Here is a 17,330-nt window from a genome sequence, read left to right on the forward strand (position 1 = left end):
ATTTTTCGAGAGAATACTTGATATTAGTAGCCAGAAAATGAGCTGATTTGGTGAGTCGATCTACGATTACCCATATAGTGTCATGACCAGAAGATGTTCTAGGCAATCCTGTAATGAAGTCCATAGAAATGCTGTCCCATTTCCGCTCTGGAATATCAAGAGACTGTAGCATCCCGGCTGGTTTCTGATGCTCAATTTTGACTTTCTGACAAGTCAAACAATGAGTTACATGTTCAGTTACATCTCTCTTCATCCTTGGCCACCACCAACCACGTCTTAAGTCATGATACATCTTAGTTGCTCCTGGGTGAATGGTATACTTACTCTGATGAGCCTCCTCAAGTAAGATATTTTTCAATCGAGTATCATTAGGCACACACACTCTACCTTTATATCTTACGACATCATCATCGGTCACATCAAAATGTTCAGCCTTTCCAGCCCCAATCTCTACCCTAATCTTATTCAAATAATCGTCCTTCTGCTGCGAAATTCTGATTTCTTCCCAAAAATTATTCTCAAATTTAGTAATCTGTAGAGCAGCCAAACGATTTTCGACTACTTCTACATTTACTGCATGAAAACTACTCCATAATTCATGTTCTCTGACCATCATGTGAGCAGTATGTACAAGCTTCCTGCTCAGAGCGTCGGCGACTACATTAGCTTTCCCTGGATGATACTTCAACTCAAAGTCATAATCCTTCACAAACTCAATCCATCTGCGCTGTCTCATGTTGAGCTCCTTTTGATCAAACAAATATTTTAAACTTTTATGGTCACTGAAGACTTGAAAAGAAGAACCATAAAGATAGTGCCTCCAATTCTTCAAGGCAAATACCACAGCAGCAAGCTCCAAGTCATGAGTAGGGTAATTTTCCTCATGAGGCCTCAACTGTCGAGAGGCATAAGCCACTACTCGATCCTCCTGCATCAATACACAACCTAAACCTTTCTTGGAAGCATCAGTATACAAGGTATAAGGAGCAGTTGGAACAGGTAAGGTGAGCACCGGTGTGGTGGTCAACCTCTTTTTCAGTTCCTGGAATGCAATTTCACACTCGTTCTTCCAAATAAATGGAGCATCTTTCCTGGTCAACTTAGTCAAGGGCATTGCAATTTGTGAAAAACCCTTAATGAAACGACGATAGTAGCCTGCAAGACCCAAGAAACTCCTAATTTCTGTCACACTTCGAGGTTGTTCCCATTTCATCACTGCATCTATCTTACTAGGGTCCACCGCTACCCCTTCTTCTGAAACAACATGGCCTAAGAATTTAACTTCTTTAAGCCAAAAATCACATTTGCTCAACTTGGCATAGAGCTTGTGCTCTCTTAATATCTCCAAAACAATTTTAAGATGTCTAGCATGGTCCACCTCATCTCGAGAATAAATAAGTATGTCATCAATAAAGACTACAACAAATTCATCGAGATAAGGCCTGAAGATTCGATTCATATAATCCATGAAGACAGCTGGGGCATTTGTTAACCCAAACGGCATCACTAGGAACTCATAGTGCCCATATCTAGTCCTAAAAGCAGTTTTAGGGATATCCTCTGCTCTAACCCTCAATTGATGATACCCTGATCTCAATCTTAGAAAACACCGCTGAATTGACTAATTGGTCTAACAAATCATCAATTCGAGGTAAGGGGTACTTGTTCTTGATGGTTACCTTATTCAATTGTCTATAATCAATACACAATCTAAGGCTTCCATCTTTCTTTTTCACAAACAGTACCGGTGACCCCCGTGGTGATACACTCGGTCTGATAAACCCCTTCTCTAACAACTCTTCAATTTGTCTCTTCAACTCAGCTAACTCCGATGGAGACATCCTATAGGGTGCCTTAGAAATAGGCCCCGTACCAGGTACGAGCTCAATTGAGAACTCAACCTCTCGTTCTGGAGGCAAACCGATCACTTCAGTAGGAAAGACGTCAGGGAATTCTCTCACTACTGGAATCTGATCTACACCTTCTTCAATCTCTGCCTTGATTGAGAAGAAAATCATAAAAGCTTGACAGCCCTTTCTTATATACTGTTCTACTTGAGCTGCAGACAACAACATAGGACTTTGGGACTCTACAGGGGTTACAGTAAGAGCTGAAAGTGACACACTCTTTTTCTGACAATCAAGTACAGCTCCATTTGCAGACAACCAATCCATCCCCACAATAACATCAATCCCAGACAAAGACAAACAAATGAGGTCTATAGTGGTCTTTCGACCCTCATACTCAACCTCTACATTTAGACATGCCTTAGCAGTCCTTACAGTCAAACCAGCAGGAGTAGAAATCTTCACATCAAAAGGTAAGGTACACACAGGCAATTTACATCTTTTCATACATTCATCAGAATGAAACTTCCCACACTTACTGCATGCTTGATTACTAGCAGCACTAGGAGTAAGATTAAAGGTAGCTGGGCTCTGGTTGTGGCAGTGAAGGATGAAGAGAGATGTAACTGAACATGTAACTCGTTGTTTGACTTGTCAGAAGGTCAAAATTGAGCATCAGAAACCAGCCGGGATGCTACAGTCTCTTGATATTCTAGAGCGGAAATGGGACAGCATTTCTATGGACTTCATTACAGGATTGCCTAGAACATCTTCTGGTCATGACACTATATGGGTAATCGTAGATCGACTCACCAAATCAGCTCATTTTCTGGCTACTAATATCAAGTATTCTCTCGAAAAATTAACTGAAATCTACATAAGAGAAGTGGTGAGATTGCATGGAGTGCCGACAAATATTGTATCTGATCGTGATCCGAGATTCACATCAAACTTTTGGAAGTCATTACAGGAAGCCATGGGTACTCGTCTGAGTTTTAGCACTGCTTACCACCCCCAGACCGATGGGCAAACGGAACGAACCATACAAACTCTTGAAGATATGTTAAGAGCTTGTGCCATTGAGCTTAGAGGTAATTGGGATAGTCACTTGCCATTAGCTGAATTTGCCTACAATAATAGTTTTCATTCTAGCATTCAGATGGCACCTTATGAGGCATTATATGGAAGAAAATGTAGATCGCCACTGTGTTGGACAGAATTAAGTGAGAGAACTGTTTTGGGGCCGGACATTGTTGATGAGACTACCCAAAAGATTGCTTTAATCAAGCAAAAATTACTCACAGCTCAAAGTAGACAAAAGAGTTATGCGGATAAGAGGAGAAGACCGCTTGAGTTTGAAGTAGGTGACCATGTATTTTTGAAAATCTCTCCAGTAACTGGTGTTGGAAGAGCTATTAAGGCTAAGAAGTTGACACCAAGGTTTATGGGGCCTTTTGAGATCTTAAAACGAGTTGGACCAGTAGCATACCAAGTAGCATTACCACCCCAAATTGCTGGAATACACAACGTATTCCATGTGTCACAACTGAAAAAGTATCAACCAGATCCTTCCCATATAATTGAACCCGAGGAAATTGAACTCAGGGAGAATTTGACATTCAAAGCTGAACCAGAAAGGATTGTGGATTACAAGGACAAGCAATTAAGAAACAAGACCATTAGATTGGTTAAAGTAATTTGGAAGGGCACGACTCCAAGTGATGCTACGTGGGAGACCGAGGATAGTATGCGACGTGATTATCCTCGTCTTTTTGATTAAGTAAGTAGTTAATAGTTACTAACTTTAAATTTTGAGGACAAAATTTCTAAAAGGAGGGGAGAATATATGATTTATAATGTGTTATATTGCCAATATTAGGACTTTTTTATGTTTATTGTCAATTATATGAATATATAAATGTAATCATGCCTTTCAAACTATTTCTATTTTTGGTACAATTTGGATGACTGTAATTTTAATATTTGGTTTACTTTGGATTGGTTAAAATGGCATGATTATTAGGCCAAATAACTGGCTTGTGTTGAAAATTGACTAAATTGCTTATTTTACTTGTTGGGAGTATAAGGATGGACAAATGTGATTTAGTTTACTTGTTGGGAGTATAAGGATGGACAAATGTGATTTAGCCTAATGGCATGTGGGAGGTAAAAATTTATCTGAAATGTTATAGTGTGTGAGTTGAAACCAATTATAAAATATTTTATATCGAAATTATTGATATAAAAATGTGTTGGCAACTATGGTTGAGTTAAATTATTTAAAAAAAAAATTTGGTGTGTTACAGACGACATATTATTTTTTTTATTAGACTCCTTCATTTCCAGTCAAATTTTTTTTTCCCCCACTAGACTCCTTCATCTCTACAGACATTTCTTTTTCCTACTATCCTCCTTCATCCCCACTTGCAATGGCATTTTTTATTTTTCTTTCCAACGCGACCTCCTCTTTTCACTCCCTTCAGATTCATGCCACAAAAGATCCTTTACAATTAAAGTTCTGCAACAAGCCAAGATTTAGGAACCAATCTAGTGTTATGACTCAAGAGTCACGAGAATTAAGTAATAGAATTCTTTACGGGAAAGACCGCCACTATCCAAACTTTTTCCCAGATACGAGGAATACCACAAATCATCCTATTTGAAAATTTAGAAATTGTTAAGAAAAAAAATAATAAGTCTTTCAAGGATGACGATGGTCCTGGATTAAGGTAAGATATTGCCCAAATACACCTTCCTTTGCTTTTTAGCTGAAATGATATAACACTTGTAATAAGGATATAATCGCGACGTCGTTTGAGTTTTTTTTTTTTTTCAAAAAAAAAAATTTTTGACATGTTTTAAATTCTGTTTGATTCATAATTTATCACAATATACTTTGGTCAAATTACGCAAAACCTCACAGACTTCGATCCAGTTGTAACTAATCCCTTAATTTTTAAACTCGCCATTTTGCACAGATAACCCATTGTCGTTGTTAGTAGCTAATGATTTGCGAAAAACTCCTTTCAAACAATAATCTGCGCGCAGAAAATTATCTTAAAATTTAAGTTATACGCCAACCAATACCTTATTATATTAGTTTGGGTTAAAATGCAATTTGATCATTAAATTATAGGTTTAAGAGTATTTACACTTGTGTGTTTTACAATATTTCTTCTCAACTTTTGAAAATAGTGATGTACAAATATAACTGTTAATAAAAGTCAACTTTAGTCATTAACTTATTAGAAAATTATAAAAAAGAATTAAAAAAATTACAGAAAAGGATTAAGAAAAATTTGTGAATTCTTTTTTATAATTTTATTTGATTGACACAATTAATAAAGGATATTGTAGTTTAAATTTTTTTATTTTTATATAGAATTAATATAGTCAATTAATTTTCTTAAATTGTGTGATATAATTTTTTTTTTCCTACAAACAAAAACGAAGAGAGTAAGTTGGAATCTTTCATAAATTTTAAAATAAAATACTATAGCATCCTCTCTAATTTACCTTAATTACATATTCCTCCCTTAAGATTTTATTTTCATCTATCTAACCATTAAACCATTAGTTGACTATTAAGTTACATATATTTGACAAAAACATCTCCTTTTAAATATAAATATTGTCTAAAAATTATTCAAATTACAAAAAAATAAAGAAAAATTACATATAAGTCTCACTTAATACAATTAATTACTCTTAAGTTTATTGATAACTGAGTTCAGGAGAATGACAAATAGACTTGGGAGTTATTAATTGTGTTGAGTAGGACCTTAAAGTAATTATCTCAAAAATTAAAGCATATGTTTTCTTACTTTTTTATTTATATTTGAATTTTAAATTTTTTGGTTATATAAATATATTTATTTAGTAATTTAAATATATAAATTGATCAAAATAATATTTGAAACACGTAGTTAAAAAAACTTAATAAAATAAAGATTTAATATAATAAAGTATTCAATATAATTTATATTCACTTTTTTTAATTTAGACTCAAAATTTAAATTATTTATTTAAAAATTGACATAATTATTTAAAGATTTTAAAATTAGGTGAGTAGAAAATTATAAGATCATAAGGATAAAATAATAATTTAAAATTTTTTCAACATAATTACAAATAAAAAATAAATATTTTAAAATATTTAACGGAATATTTCTAACCATGTTAACAATTAAATTAAAGTGTAAGTTTTAAAAATAGAGGCTAGGGCTCTATAATAATTAAAGAAAACTGAAGGGAAGATCACTATATTTTTCTCTAAATTTTAAGCATGTTTATTGAATAATTAAATTCAGATGTTTAAAATTATTGTTAATTATCATGGTCAGATTTATAAATACCATTCATTTTAAAACTTACAAATTCAGAATAAGCCTCGGTAGTGCTTTATTTGTCCCCTTTTAATATGCCTCGGAGCATTGTATGGGGTGTGCTCTTATGAGTATATACAAACCCAAACTTGTTGAGATCATAACATTGGGGCACACTTTTTACGTGTCACAGAAAACATGGGGTACATATCGATTCCTTTTAATTATCTCTATTTATGTTGTTTAAGGTCATTTCAGAAATCAGGGAAGGTAAAGTCATTTTTGAACATCCGAGTCCGAAAGTTAAATTTTACGAATACATGTGACAGTGTAGCTGATGATGACCGGCCTGGAACTAGTGGCTCAACCAATTTAACTGGCGGCGTGGAACCACGTTGATGAAGGGTCATGTGTGTGGGAGGATCGTAGTATTATTGTAAAACATGAAAAGTGGCTGTTCCACGTGCGACCTCGAACATGATCAGAGGCGGACGCATGGATTGGTTAGCCCTACCACAGGACGTGTAACACGTTTTTCTTCTCGGGGATCCATTATTTATACAGCCTCCTCGACCGGACGTACAGGGGGCGGGGCCAATACCAGCAGATCGACCATGCACCACAAGAGGAAAGCCGGAAGAAGAAAGTTCAAGGAGACGAGGCACCCCGTGTACAGGGGCGTCCGACGAAGAAACGGCAACAAATGGGTCTGTGAAGTGCGCCAGCCCAACAACAAGTCTCGCATCTGGTTAGGCACTTACCCCACTCCTGAGATGGCCGCCACCGCCCACGACTCTGCCGTCCTCTCTCTCAGAGGCTCCTCTGCCCTTCTCAACTTCCCCGATTCTGCTCCTCTTCTTCCTCTCGCCCCCTCTTCTTCTCCTTCTGACATCAGAGCCGCCGCCGCCAAAGCTGCTGCTAAGAATATCATGAACAATGAAGAGGCAGGGACCATGTTCGTGGACGAGGAAGCGCTCTATAATATGCCTGCACTGTTGGACAGCATGGCCGAGGGTCTTCTTCTTACCCCGCCTTCCATGAGCAGAGCATTCATGGAGGACACCATTGCTCCTTATTCTCGTGACTTGGACCTCAATTTGTGGACACACTAGCCTTCACTCCGACTACGTCCCTGCCCCGCCTATAATCCGCCATTGTTATGGCTTCCAACCAAATATGTGCGCTGTCTAGCTTTAAGCTCAGTTAATTAATTAGTTATTTAATTATATATAGCTATCACCCCAAAAGAAATAATTGATGCGTTGGTGCTGAAAGTACTTTATTTGGGCATGAATTGAAATAGTTCATTTCATTATAATTACCCTTGTACGTATTTAGTTTTTTCTCTGTCCCTCAATATAAGTTTTAACATTGGAACTTATATTCAAGGACGAAATGAAAATGTTGATCAGAACTTATATTTAAGGATGCGAGAGATAGATCTAGAAGTATCCTTAAATGATATGACGATCGAGTTTAATGATCTAGACATTCAATCCAAGGGCTGACTTCTCACTTGTGCATCGCCCAAGTAGGAATCAGGTATGAAAGTAGATAGTTCTGTAAGATTTTTCAGTTGAAAAAAGGGGAGAGAAAATTTTAGAACTCCTCTCTACATACGTTTTTGGATTTACATTCTTTTCGTTACGTTAAACCAAATAAGCACGGAATAAATAATATATAACTGAAAATTTTCCAAAAGATTGTACTTGTATCATAACATTTAAACCAAATTTAAAAGTGGAAAAGAAGATTAAACGAATTAAAAAAACAGTTACATATATATAGCCCAATAAAACTAGTGCTTGGCATACCTGCTCTTTGGTTTTGCTTTTCAGCATATGCCTCTATAAATAGTTGCATCTAAAACTAGTGGTGATTGGTTAATTGGAACTTGATTTAGAGATGCTCTCCATATCGGATATAGATATGGTGGTCGATTATGTTGCACTCTCTGCTTTCAACTTGAAATATGTATCTTGTAAAATATTATAATACAAGATTAATGAAATCAGTGTAAAATTACATGTATAAAGTATAAACACGCTTCTCATAAATTCTGCTTAATCAGAGGATTAGGACCCCCCCCTCTCTCTCTCTCTACAGTACACACGCACACACATGTCTACATATATTTAAAAATTATCATTTCCCCGTTTGCCTCAAAACCCTTGGTTTGTCTAATGCCACCTCGAGGCTCCTCATTCTTCTTCTTTCTTTGTTCTTTACTCTTCACTGTCTCTTTTGTCTGCTGGAAGCAAATATTTCGTCATACAAATTTCTATTCATTCTCATCGTATAGCAGAGAGGATACCCCAAATCGAAATTGTAATTTTTTATGGTTTCCAAAAAGGAGGAGGTTTTATGTTAGCTTATATACCTTAAGAACTTGGGAATTGAACACTAACACATTTTGGGTAAGGGAACAGTTAATTAAGCCAGATTATACACTAATCAATTAATACTTGCACTAATCTGTAAGTATAATTATAAACACTATATTTGGCCTGGTGAGCCGCTGGTATCCGGCTAATTCACTCAAAACTTTATATTATAAAAATAAAAATCGAGTTCAATGTGTTTGAACTCAAATTATAAATTTAGAGGCTCAAATTCAACTCAACTTAATTGAATTTAAAATAATTAAAAAAATATTTATGAAGCATTAGCTATTAAATTAAGACCATCCACACTCTACCCATGATAAGTAACTAAGATGGAGGAAATGGTTTTTAAACTCAAGAAAACTGATGATCATGAGATTTGAATATCAAGTTAGGATCATCTATAAATAAAGAAGCCCTCTCTGAACAAGAATTATCATCAGTATCAATAAACTATCAATCTCAGATTTCGCATTTGTTACTTTATTTTATTTTTTTTTATCATGTAATTTTAATCCTTATTTTTTTATTGTACAATTGACATAGGCCGCCACCTCTTTGTTTAATTAATATGTCTCTATTTTCTTGTATCTATATTAATTTTTTTTATTTACATTCTCACATCCAAATGAACCGTAGTAAAAGAAGTTTAGGTTCTTCACATTTAATTAGAAGTCAGATTTTTTTTTTATTTTTTTTGAAATCTGGTATCTCTGCCACGCCTCATAACACAATCCTTTTTATTTTTGCCAAACACAATGACGAGTGATCCATTTTTCCTGACATTTTTTTGGGGAAAAATATCCGTTGTAAGTTCGACGGCTTCGCAGATGTCTTATCTGTATAAAGTAACTTTTAATATATAGGTGCGGGTTGGAGTGGGTGTGTGATGCCGGAGAAAGACTTGTATTGAGATCGATTTGGCAACTAAGCGTTTCTGAGAAATTTTGCCGTGGTGTTTTTTTTTTTTTTTTAACCTTTTGCCTGATGTTCATTTATATGCATTTGACTACTGTAAGAAAAACAAAGGTAAAACAATTTAAATGTTTTCGTCTGCTTTTATTAATCAATGAATAAGTGTAAATTTATCTGATCAACAGGATGATCCTATATATATTTTTCTTGCAACACGGTGTATGGAGTAATTTAATTTAATTTCTCTTCGGCGAGCGACATTATTTATTGTTAACCTGCAATGTGAATGTATTGATGTATTCATCACTTACTTACTATATATAAAGTCCAAATGCTAAACCCTCACTACATAAGATATAGAGTCCAGGAGTTCAATTATTCTGTTTGTCTTCATCCTACAATTGTATGAATAACGAGAACCAAAGGAGCATAAGTCCTCCAAAATATCAAACGCAGCAACCACCTCAAATTTGTCTTGTTTCTTCCTCCCAAAGACGTTAATTAATTGCGATGTAGATTTCCATAAAAGACCAGAAAATGTAAAAGTGCTCGTTCTTTGTCCATTTAGATTTATATCCATGACTAATTAATAATTAGACTAGTTTTTTTTGTCAAAAAATTAAGAGCGACTAGCTAGTGGCATCAATTTTATTTTTGAAGTTCAAAGCTTTCAAATTAACTATTAATAAACACGAACTTAAAAGGCCAAAAACGTTTAAAACTGACGGTTCAATTCTTTCATAATATATTTGGGCTTTAGGCGTTGGGTTTTTCTTATAGGCTTGATGCTGAAGATAATGCAGTCACAAATATATCCAAATGTGATATATTTTTTTTCTCAAAAAAAAAAAAAGAAAGAAAGGTGAATTTGGCGTCAAAGGCTCATAAAAGGCCTAGACATGCATGTTTGTAAATTAAAAAAAAAACACTTGGAGAAGTATGTATTTATAGATTTCTACTAACAAAGTGTTAATATTCAGTGAGGTTTGATTAGATGACCTTATAAGTCAAGCAATCATCAACCAAATCTATCTTTATTGTTTAAATATATATTCCTTCCCTTCCAATCTAATAGGTGGGAAGGGAGGAAATATAAATATTATTAACAGTAGCAAAGAGACAGCAAGTTAATTGGTTAATTGAGAGTTTGGTGCATGCAAGGAATAAAAATCCAGCGAGTGTAGTACATACACTGAATTAGTGATTTTCTATCGTATAGGGATTGTCAGCGGCTGGACATGTTATGACGCGTCTATTTCAATGAAGCCATGAAGGGTAGTCGCCCATTCACTGGATGCCTGACACCAATAATGTGAACGTGTCTGTTATGTTTCTCATTTCAGGGGAAAAGAAAACAGAAGGCGAGGAATAGGAGCCAATAAATTAAAAAGAAGCCGAAATACCCTGAACCCCTCCACCTTCACTCTGCAATGTTTATAATCACGCCTCAGCTCACAGATCTTGACATTTAACTTCCTGCTTGTTGAAATGACCGCTATTAGATTTAAAATTAGTAGATGATGGCTTTCTCAGGGACAATTCCGTAAATGTGGATGGCAAATACTTCAGATCATCGTTTAAGTCACTTGTGGTTGGTTATATTGCTGTTGGAGTATAAGATCTGATAATAAACAAAGTCAAAACTCTGATGTGCCGACCGACGCTAACAATACATCATTAGCTATAGAGACATCAGTGGGAGACTGACTTGTTTCACACGCACGCAGTTCTGAATTCTTCTCCCGCCAGTCTCTCCTGTGCCAACGTAACATCGATCCTTCCAGCGTCTTTTTTTTTTTTTTAATTTAAAAAATATACACTTCTCAGGCTCTGGGTCTGACAGTTATGAATTTTCCTAGTTTTTACATTCCATCCTCCCAATCGATTCCCTTAACGCAAAGCAGGGCAGGAGCCCAGCCCAGGTCTGCACACCAAAGCAAACAGACGCATCAGGGGAGTCGTCTCTGAGAGTATAAAGCAAACTTTTGAGCCGGTGCGCATATGTCAGAAGTTTTGTTGGTATTATAATATTGGAGGGAATCAAATAAAGCTGTGAGAGCAAGTGCCATGTTTGTGCCTTTAGTCCCGCCTTTCTTTTTCGGGTAGAATTCAGGAATTCCTCAACCAAAAACTTTCCTCCTGAATTTTTTTAATTCACACGTGAGAAATATTTAATAAGAACAAATTTATTTTTTTACATATATCAATGATTTAACTATTACTTATTAATTTCAACAATGAATTAGTTAAGAATGACTTGTGTAAAACATTGAAGGTGATATAATCAAGAAAAATAGTTAAAACGCTACTCATTAAATTTCTCTCAAAATAATTTTCCCCCCAGAAAACTTGACTATATATTTTCTCTCTACTACTCATTCTCAGTGAAAAAGCTTGACTGTGTAATTAATGGTGAGTATTCGTGAAATAAATAAATTAATTCTCCGATTAAACTATACTTTATTTTGAACTAATTTATTAATCTAACAATCTCTCAGGCACCTTATACTGGAGACACGTGGGAGCGACTTGTACTGCTTTGCCCTTTCCACTTTATTTTTTAGCTGTTTACTTTTTCCTGCTGCATCCACTTCCTAATGAGATGAGAATAGCGTCCACAAAAAAATGCCGCTCGCCCCTGACGGCTCTTGTGCCTCAATTATCAAGAGTTGGGGTATATGTCTCATCCCCTGTTCTGAACGGTTAGTTCAAACAATTATTCGGCAGATAAAAGGAGTCACCCCTCGCGAACGGAGCTTTAATGTAACGTGTCGGAGAGAGACGGACCCGTCCAAGCCTGTCTTGACATTATTTGATTAAACGCACCATCAAACGCGATTGAGACTCCCAGGACTGAGTAGCGATCGAGAAAAATAATTCCAACACTACTGTGCCAATCAATGCTGACTGAGATAGATTGCCTGGACTTGCTACTAAAAACATTTCCCGCGGGAAGACATATCGTTTCACTTCCCACCTCCTCATCCCATCGCGTATACCCTATCTGGTCTCCACCAGACAGTGACTCCGGCTGCGAGTTTTGCTTCCGTGATCACTTGCCCTAGAGGACTCGTTAATAATTGCAATGCGAATGGAAGCACTATTAGATCCGTAAGCAGGCAATAAATGTGAGGAAATCTAATTAATAAACTTTTCACTGACCACCTCCAATCGGACTGTATTCTCGTGATCACCATCTTCGGCTCATCAGCCGAAGTCAGACTTGGGACTAGGGTCCAAAATGCCCGTCAATCAGATACCTTGATGATAAATATACGAGTGCACGACATGTGATCCAATGTATTGAAAGGGGAATAATGAGCGCTGGTGGTGCACATGGGCGAGGTCATGGAGAAAAGTCCAGGCAGAAAAAAAAATGGGTCTGCCACATCATCATAATGTTTCTGAGAGGCCAACTCATAACTCAAACTTCTATGCGAATATAACACCAAATAATTAGGACCCCATCCTCTGTGCCCAGACAACGGCACGAGACAACACTTACGGTGGAATTCAGAGAAGAAGTTGCTCTCTGGTGGGTCTATGCCTCCAAGAAATTGTACCTTTTCAAAGATTCAGCCGTGGATGCTGTCTCCCAAAACAGCTTTTCTCACTTCATTACCGCCAAAAGGGCGGTGAGTAACAGTGCCCTCGCAAGGTTGACGCTCGCGTTATAAATTGAACTGGTCGCCACGGGTTCTGGCTCATAATCAATCAAGTGCCCTGATCAGTTTCAGGCATGGGAGAGGGAGATTTCAAGCATTTAGTTGTTGTCAAGTTCAAGGAAGGGGTGGTCGTTGAAGACCTCATCAAAGGGATGGAGAAGATGGTGTCAGAGATTGACAATGTCAAGTCCTTTGAATGGTGAGAAGCATATATGTGCCGTTTCTCTCCATTCAGTATTTATTCACCAGGTACCGTGTGTGTGAATATTAACGGGTTATGCGTCTTTGGTGCCAAGCAGGGGACAGGACATTGAAAGCCTGGATGTGCTGAGACAAGGTTTCACGCATGCCTTCCTCATGACATTCGCCAAGAAAGAAGAGTTCGCTGCGTTTCAGGGTCACCCGAATCATGTGGAGTTCTCAACAACGTTTTCAGCTGCCATTGAGAAGATCGTGGTGCTGGATTTCCCAGCTACTCTTGTGAAAGCACCGGCTTAAGATTTTCAACATCCTCTGTTCGACCCATTCATCATAAAGATTTCACCTTTACAGCTATGTATGCATCCGCGCGTCCATTTGTCTGTGTGATCTCTTGTTTTGTGATGGGTCCGTCCATCCGTACAAGTTCTCTTGTTACGGACTTATAGCTAGTACGCATGGCTTATGAACTATAAACTGTTCACCCCTTCTCTTTAATGGATATTTTGTAGCAGTTGGTATTTGACAGTATTAATTCCCTATCGGCTACAACTTCTTTTCAGGCGTATCAGTGCATATCCTAATTTCTAGCCTGGGCCGGTAGGTCCCTCAGAAGTTAACGAACGCGCGAGAGAGAGGGAGGTGGGGGGCAGAGTAGATGGGAATTTGCCAATTTGGAACTCGAGAAAGTGATTACTCACTCACTCTGATGTCATCAGGCCCGGCCCGCTTAAACTATAGCCCAACTGTTTTTGTAGTGCAATGAGGGTAGGGACTCGGGAATCCTTTCATCAGCAAAGAGGATCAAAGTATTTTGTGTTTGCTACCGGCCATAATGAAAGATGCATGGTTGAGAAAATATATAGCCTCTAATATTGATAAAGTCTGTTATTTATCACCAAAAGTAAATCATGCCTTTTTGCCCAATCGAATCGAAACTTGTTTTAATAGCTTATAACCGGAAGGTGGAAGATGCAGTCATGCAGAGCTGAACATGCATTCAGATTACGGCTAATGGGGAATATGAGCACAATTTCTTCCCTTTCTTCATTTTCCTGTGAATGAACGAAAAGAGCAAGCTAATGGAAGGAGGAAACACAGGGTGCCTCTTTATAGGGTATAGTCGAGGGCAGTTCTGGCATGTTGATTTTCTTTCTTTCTTTTCTTTATTATTATTTAAAAAAAAAATATTCCCGTGAGTCATGTTGATCAACTTGGCATAATGATTGCACTATGATAATGTTCACTCCTAAAAGATGGCTAGGAAAGACGCGGCATTTTGCACGCCGTTAGTTCCCAACTTCGAAACGACATCTGTCGTTGATCTCGAGGAGCTTAAAGTTGCTTTCATGAGAAATGATTAAAAAAAAAAAATGAACCTGCGATTAATCCTCCAATGCCAACGATATGAAATGACTGCATGTTTTTTAAAATTTATATAACGCAGCATTTTTTATAAATAATCAATAACCGGAATTACTTCATTTCTTTAAAAAACTTTTTGTCTGCCATCTATTGTAATGAAAAAGATATTAATGACATATTTCGGTCGTAAGAATTTTCCCCCTCTTTATTTTTGGTGTACAACAACTCCGAAGAGTACTTAGAAAAAGCAGTATTATTTATAAATAATGAATAAATTGTTCAGTTGTGTTAGAAGGACACGATGGTGGATGGGAGCAGACCTATTATATATAATACAAGAATCCATCCTCCAAATTTAAAAGCATTGCGGTGAAAAGGATAAAGTGTCAATTGTTAACGTCAACTCAGCAGAGGATTTCTCATTCCCATGCATTAATGAGGGTCATTATTAACGTAACATGCATTCATTTCATTTTGGCTAATAATATAGTATAAAATTTTTTTAAATTCTAAATAATTGTATGTGATTCTCTTAATTTTAAACATTTAAAATTAACTCTTATATTTTTTAATTTTTTTTAAAAACCCACTATTAGTGAGTAACTTTATTATGTTATCAATAAATTTATCATGTCAAATTAATAAAACATGCATAGCACATGATGTGGGGAAAATATTTTTATTTATTTTTTAACACAATTTAAATAAGAAAGGGAAAAACCATAATATTTTGCTTTTAACATACATAATGATATTCTCAATTTTTTTGTTGAACAACTTTATTCTCATTATTCAGTATTAATATAAATTAAGAGAAAAATTATAATTTTATTATTCTTTATCAATTAAAACAAATTTTTATATTAAAAAATGAAAGATATTTAAAAGATGTTATTAATAAGAATTATACAAATAAAAATTCATTCTTTAATACAAAAAATATGCACCATTGATAAGAAAAAACAGAGATAAAACTAATACAAAAATAAATATTTAAAAAATAATATAATTTTTAAACAGTTATTATTCACTTACTTAAAATGTCAAAAAGTTTTATATGGCTTTTCTTAATTTGATATGACAAGTTATATTAATAATATAATAAAGTTAATTAATAATAAGGAGTTTTGAAAAAAAAATTACAGCTCATGAGAGTTAATTTTAAATATTTAAAAGTGAGATAGATCATATACAAGTGTCTCAAAATTTAAAAAGATTTTTTATATTTTAACCTCTCTGTTTGATTTTTGTTACTGTGATCAGATATTTATCCAAATGGAGTGGTCTTCAAGTAATTTGCCCCCTTCAAGTAATTTCATGCTACTAGCAACATTCCTGTTGATTCATCAACAATTCGCCTTGCGCACCCAGAGACCGATCTGCCTATGTGATTATCTAATGATGATATTTATTTTTATTATTATCTAGAAATAAAAGCATGACAATTTTATAATTCTGAATGTTTGTTATTTTACATGCCCATCCATAATCTGCGTGTGATTCGATTTTTGGGCGATATAAATATATTTGATTTGCATTTATTTTCCGGAATTGCAAGTTTGCGCTGGCAAACCAATAGGGACAAGAAATATAATGGACTTTAGGGTGGGAATTTTTCATTAGTATATATCTAAAATTTATATAAGCTCACATTATTCACAAGTTATAAATAACACAGTTTTGATAATCATAAAAAAAAAATAAAATTTTGATTGCTAACAAGAAAATACTTGAAAGTAATAAAAAAAATAAACATAGATTGTTTTTTCCTTCCTTGTCCTATATCTTAGATAAAATATACCTCAAGGAAATGGTATCTAAGGATGTTGATGGAGATCATGAAAAAAATAGAATTTCTTGACATGTGTTTCAAATTAACCGTGTGGATAAACAAGGCAAAAAAGAAATAGTGTGACTTTTTGATAATAAGGAAAAATTATAGTAAAGTCTCACAAGAAAATTAATAACAATTAGATCATTGAAATTTTTTTTTAAAAAAATTAAGTTGCAAGTATCAAATTAAATAATTACAAATAAAAAATTCGATTGCAAGCTAGAAATTATATTTATAATTTTAATAATCTATTTCTAATAAAAACTCTTAAATTTGAAACCTTTTTTTGCAAAATTTTACCAAAATACTATAAGTATTTAGGTCATGTTTGATAACATTGAATTGACAAGGTGAAAATAAAATTAAAAATAAAATCCTAATTTAAGCATGATTGGTATGCAAGAGTTGTAATTTCTAAGAATTTTAATTCTACCAAAAATGCTAGAATTTAATTCCATCATATTGACCATGAAATTACTTTAATTCCTTTGAATTCAATTTGTGGACCTCACTTTTCTCATCTTTTTTGTCCATTTATAACAAGATAGGTCTTTTAAATTAAAAAAAAAAGAACAATTTAATCTTTTCTTATTTTAAGTACATATATAAATTAATATTATATTAGAATTCCATCTTTATACCAAACACACTTTTAAAACTTAATTTTATTATGATTTTAATTTTAATTTTGATTTCATTAAAAACTATTCTATCATATCGAGACCTAAAGTTTTCCTTTTGAGATTTTTTTTTCTTTAAAAATAAAAATCAGAAGGGGAGGATGCTGTTAAAGACAA

At 34.9% G+C, this 17,330-nt stretch overlaps 2 protein-coding genes across 2 annotated transcripts; both read left to right on the plus strand.

The window, feature by feature from the left end:
- The first annotated feature begins 6,615 nt into the window (after window positions 1–6,615).
- Window positions 6,616–7,454, plus strand: LOC129316807 (dehydration-responsive element-binding protein 1E-like). Its single transcript, XM_054961177.1, has one exon. The coding sequence runs from the start codon at window positions 6,616–6,618 to the stop codon at window positions 7,282–7,284; it is 669 nt and encodes a 222-aa protein (XP_054817152.1). The 3' UTR covers window positions 7,285–7,454.
- A 5,497-nt stretch (window positions 7,455–12,951) lies between these two features.
- Window positions 12,952–13,862, plus strand: LOC129316339 (stress-response A/B barrel domain-containing protein At5g22580-like). Its single transcript, XM_054960702.1, has 2 exons — window positions 12,952–13,335; window positions 13,436–13,862. The coding sequence occupies exons 1-2, from the start codon at window positions 13,211–13,213 to the stop codon at window positions 13,632–13,634; spliced, it is 324 nt and encodes a 107-aa protein (XP_054816677.1). The 5' UTR covers window positions 12,952–13,210; the 3' UTR covers window positions 13,635–13,862.
- Window positions 13,863–17,330: the final 3,468 nt, after the last annotated feature.

The sequence above is a fragment of the Prosopis cineraria genome, unplaced genomic scaffold, assembly GCF_029017545.1.
Source record: "Prosopis cineraria cultivar Desert tree isolate PC_DT_omini unplaced genomic scaffold, ASM2901754v1 PC7, whole genome shotgun sequence".
Taxonomy (NCBI): Eukaryota; Viridiplantae; Streptophyta; class Magnoliopsida; order Fabales; family Fabaceae; genus Prosopis; species Prosopis cineraria.

Bases quoted from the DNA above. Each gene is read 5' to 3' on its own strand.
- LOC129316807 (XM_054961177.1), top strand. From the start codon at position 6,616: ATGAAAAGTGGCTGTTCCACGTGCGACCTCGAACATGATCAGAGGCGG.
- LOC129316339 (XM_054960702.1), top strand. From the start codon at position 13,211: ATGGGAGAGGGAGATTTCAAGCATTTAGTTGTTGTCAAGTTCAAGGAA. The intron at 13,336-13,435 runs GTGAGAAGCATA...GGTGCCAAGCAG, and splicing joins AATGTCAAGTCCTTTGAATG to GGGACAGGACATTGAAAGCC.